A 4871-nucleotide genomic window follows, 5' to 3' on the forward strand; every position below is an offset into this window, starting at 1 on the left:
GGGGGGTATATTGACTGGATCAAATTATTGCAGGGGTCATAACCCCCCTAACCCCCCCAGCAAATTACGTCCATGATTTTAGCTGTAGTTTATTTTTCTTGCTGCTGATCATTCATTGCAAACACAGTTTTCTGACATTGTTCACTTTGTTTTTATCATGTTTTGTTGGTGTTTCTGTACGATGACGGTTATTGTCCGTGTTTCAGTGTGTCTGTATTGTCATGTTAATGTGGCTGTCAGGTCTGTGGGACGGTTAACAAAGAACGAGTGACGCTGTGGATTTATTTTTGTGAAAGCAGTGAAGAAAATATCAGCTGGTCTGCTGAGAGGAGGGCTGCAGATTAGGAACATAAAGAGTTGGCACACAGATTGTTGGAAGGAAAATAATTTAATTTAGTTTTAATTTATCCTCCTAAACTGACTTAAAATTTTAAAAAATGTTGTTGTTTTTTTGCATTTTCTTAAAACAAGTAGACTTCATCAAAGTTTTCATCAAATCTGTGCAACAACCAGATTAATTTAGGACCCCACAGTTTAAAAACACACCAGATTAATGTTTCAGGCTGTTTTAAGCAACATTAAACAGGTTTAATCCTCTCCTCTGTTTACYGCCCATGAATCCCCGTCCTTTTCTGATTATCCCGACTCACAGCGTTCAGGATGTTTCCGGCCTGCAGCACCAGGTGGAGAACAGCGTGGAGCTCCGTGCAGCACATTAACTCTGGATGAGGGGGAGAAAAGGAGGAGGAGTGAGGAGGAGCACGGGGCTGACGGAGTTAGTTAGCAGCTCAGGAGCAGATTCACACGATGCTAAAAATACTGCAGGCGTGAAGGAGGAGCCATGATGTTCTCACTCTGCACCTCTGGAAACAAGCTGGAAGTTCAGACAGCTTCCTAACAAACCATCCTGTGGTTTATTTTATTACAATCCAGGTTACAAACAGAGCTAATCTGATTAAGATTAAACAGTTTTACCTTTGACGGCTGAGCGGAGGATGTTAAAGTCTCGCCTCACGGCCTCACAGGATCCTGGGAACTCCTCCTTCAGCAGCATGGACTGGATACGAACCAAGTAACTGCAGAGGAGCAGATGTTAATCCAGGAGCAGAAACAGGTTAACCTGAACTAGAGGTTTTTGACTCACCTGGGCACCTGGATCAACAGGTGCATGAAGGAATCAGCCAATGAGAGCTCGGCGGCGTTGCCTCGGTACGCCTTCAGCTTCTYCTCCTGCAGGAGAAACAAACGTTACAAAAACACAGAAACAGAAAGTTTGTTTTTCCTGAAAGTTCATGTTTTCACCTCGTCTTTCCCTGGAAGCAGCTTCAGCAGCTCCCTCAGAGGCTCCGCCCCCAATGACTCACTGTTGCCATGGTGAATGTCATCCACTAACGTCTGATTGGACCTGCGGGGGGTGGGGGGGGGGATTTAATTAACAGCATGAAACATGTGTGAAAGTGTAAAAACTGACACCTCAGGTTTAAACAAGTTTTTATAAATAAAACATGTTCAAAGAAATTTCACCATCTTTTCAACTGATGATGAGGATTACACTGAGCTACACCACATCAGATTATACTCATCATCCATCCATAATCCATACAACCAACCATCCATCCATCCAACCAACCATCATACAACCAACCATCCATCCAACCATTCATCCAACCATCCATCCATCATCCATCCATCCAACCATTCATCAATCCATTCATCCATCATCCAACCAACCANCATCCAACCATCCATCCATCATCCATCCATCCAACCATTCATCAATCCATTCATCCATCATCCAACCAACCAACCATCCATCCATCCATCCATTCATCAATCCATTCATCCAACCAACCATCATCCATCCAACTATCATCCATCCAACCAACCATCCATCCATACAACCAACCATCATACAACCAACCATCCATCCAACCATTCATCCAACCATCCATCCATCGTCCATCCATCCAACCATTCATCAATCCATTCATCCATCATCCAACCAACCAACCATCCATCTATCCAACCATTCATCAATCCATTCATCCAACCAACCATCATCCATCCAACTATCATCCATCCAACCAACCATCCATCCATACAACCATTCATCCAACCAACCAACCATCCATCCATACAACCATTCATCCAACCAACTATCATCCATCCAACCATCCATCCATCATCCAACCAACCAACCATCAACCATCCATCCAACCAACCAACAAACCATCCAACCAACCATCATCCATCCAACCATCCATCATTCAACCATCCATCATCCATCTATTCAACCATTCATCCAGCCAACTATCATCCAACCAACCATCCATCCAACCATCAACCATCCAACCATTCATCCAACCATCCATCCAACCAACCAACCATCCATCATCTATCCATCATCCATCCATCATCCATCCATCCATCCATCCATCAACCAACCAACCATTCATCCATCATCCATCCATCCAACCAACCATTATCCATCCAACCATTCATCCAACCAACCATCAATCATCCATCCAACCAACCATCCAACCATCATCCATCCATCCATCCATCCCTCCAACCAACTATCATCCAACCAACCATCCATCAAACCATCCATCCATCCATCCATCCATCCATCCATCCATCATCTCTTCCAGTCAGTCCTGGAGGCGGGGCTTGTCAGTGAGCACTTAGTGATCAAGCCATGGTCCTTAGCTCTCTGACTGTAGTGTGGAACTTTGGATGTTTAAAACTCATGGATGTTTATTAAAAAAAAAGAGAAAACTGATAAATATCGGACTTATCAGGACAAACATGTGATCACATTTTAAAGTGCTCCAAACATCTAGGAGCAGTTTACCTCTTGAACTGTTTGAGGAAAATCTCAACATGCAGTGCTCGCTTCGAGTCCAGGATGGAGACCTGAGACCGAGAAGAGGCTCGGCTCTTCTCTCCTCTGGTAGGCGGGGCCGTGTATTTTGATTGACAGTCCTTCTGACCGAAAAGCTCCTCGATCTCCTGGGCATCAAACTGGTGCTGCTGAACTCCTGGACCCTGAGTCCAAAGGTTCAAATGACCTTTCACCTGGAACAGAAACGTTGCTGAGTCAGCATTCAATCTTTKAACAACTTCTAGACTTTGTACTATTCTAGCAACTTAGGAAATGAATCCAAATACTTCTGGTTTTGTGGCTTTATTACTTTTAAATTTAATTATCTTTATTTATAAACATTTCCCTCTCATAGAAATACACTGAAATCTCTTCAGTTCCTTAAAAATAGTGTTCAGTTTGAAATCTGCTTCAGCTACGGGATTTGATTTTGTCTTTTAATGCAACTTTAGCTTTCAGTTACTCTTCTGCTACGTGTAGCTATTAGCGCCATTTATGCCACTTTTAGCTAACTTTTTGATACTTTTAGCTTTTATCCACTCTATTGCTACTTTTAGTATGAATTTTTGTTATTTTGGCTTTTAGGTAGCATTTAGCTAGCTTTAGCTTTTAGCTACTAATAGTAGCAAACACTGACCTTTCCTTAGATACCTTTACCTATGCCTTCCCTACATTTTTTAGCAATTTGTTACTTTTACCTAATGCTCCACTATTTTAAGCTAGCTTTTAGCTAATTTCAGTCTTTAGCTAGAGGTTTGCCACTGGTTTTTAGATGTTTTGCTTCCTGTTGCTGCAAATTTGACTGAGTTGTAGCTGTTTTTGTGTCTACTAATCTTGTGTTGCCATTTATTGATTGATTGATTGATTGATTGTTGTCTAACCAGGCAAGTCCCATTGAGATCTCAGATCTCTTTTTCAAGGGAGGTCTGGGCCTGAAGGCAACCTATTGTACATGTTTTTAGGGCCATGGTGGCCATCTTGAATCAGGTTAAATCCAGAGATTCCTTTAATTTAAAAACATCTGTGTTTTGAGGTAAGTCAAAGCTGCTTCTCTACCTGGTCCTCTGGTATGGTTTTCCAGAAGAAACTCCTGACCCTCTTCCTCCTCAGGTCTGGTGCTTCATCCCTCAGACCAGGATGGAGGGGTAACGGAGGGGGAGGGGGAGGGGGGGTAACGGAGGGGGAGGGGGAGGGGAATGGTTTGGCGGTCTCAGTCCATTTTCACAGATGTGGGGAAGCCCTGAAGGAGAAGGAGGCGACGTCGSAGCGGCGACAGCGTTGTCGTCGGCCGGAGAGACGCTGCTCATGACGTGCATCGCCACAGCTGATTGGACGGGAGCGAAATGAAAGGTCACCAGGACGACGATGATGATGATGATGAGTCATTACATTTGAGACACTGAAGGTCGTCGACGGGTCGACGATTAAAAAGAAGCTGGTAAAAAAAAGGAGAAATTTAAAGAGAGGTTTAAACTACGTTGTTGGCTCCAGTRAACCGGTGAAGACTGGTGGCCTCAGACTCAGACCGGGTCTGGACCACATTCCTGCTCTGATTAGTTATTTAATCACACACAGGTGGAGTCCACCTCAGGCTGTTACATAACTAAACCTCAAACCTTTCGCCTGACTTCTTCCATCAAATTTACAATCAAGTCGTGCWAACAACCGGACGTGCCCGGAGCGTCCCGACCCAGTCAGCGCTGACGCCTGTCGGTTCTGATGTTTTACGTTGAAACACTGAGTTATTATCATCAACAAGGAGGTGAGCACTGACTGTACACTATTAGAGAAAAYGCTGAGTCAGCATTAACTCAGCTGATTTTAGCTTTTAGCTTCTTTTAGCTTCTGTTTCAGTGTCTCGTTTCTTCATGTTTACATTTGAAGATTTGATCCTGTTTACTTTTGTTTGTTGTGATGTTTACATCTCTACAGAGCCAGAGGATTGTGTGTGTGTGTGTGTGTGTGTGTGTGTGTGTGTGTGTGTGTG

General features: G+C 43.6%; 1 protein-coding gene across 1 annotated transcript in view; it reads right to left on the reverse strand.

Annotated features, from left to right (window-relative positions):
- LOC106527576 (FH2 domain-containing protein 1) overlaps window positions 1–4871 on the reverse strand; it is a 19197-nt gene that overhangs the window by 4685 nt on the left and 9641 nt on the right. The window contains exons 2-8 of the mRNA XM_014022499.1: window positions 4083–4319; window positions 3941–4050; window positions 2855–3078; window positions 1303–1405; window positions 1145–1230; window positions 976–1076; window positions 651–721 (exon numbers count right to left, since the gene is read on the reverse strand). Of these exons, the coding sequence (XP_013877953.1) occupies window positions 651–721; window positions 976–1076; window positions 1145–1230; window positions 1303–1405; window positions 2855–3078; window positions 3941–4050; window positions 4083–4200 (813 nt within the window). The 5' untranslated portion in view covers window positions 4201–4319. The remainder of the gene's footprint in view (window positions 1–650; window positions 722–975; window positions 1077–1144; window positions 1231–1302; window positions 1406–2854; window positions 3079–3940; window positions 4051–4082; window positions 4320–4871) is intronic.

This window comes from Austrofundulus limnaeus, unplaced genomic scaffold, assembly GCF_001266775.1.
Source record: "Austrofundulus limnaeus strain Quisiro unplaced genomic scaffold, Austrofundulus_limnaeus-1.0 Scaffold332, whole genome shotgun sequence".
Lineage (NCBI taxonomy): Eukaryota > Metazoa > Chordata > Actinopteri > Cyprinodontiformes > Rivulidae > Austrofundulus > Austrofundulus limnaeus.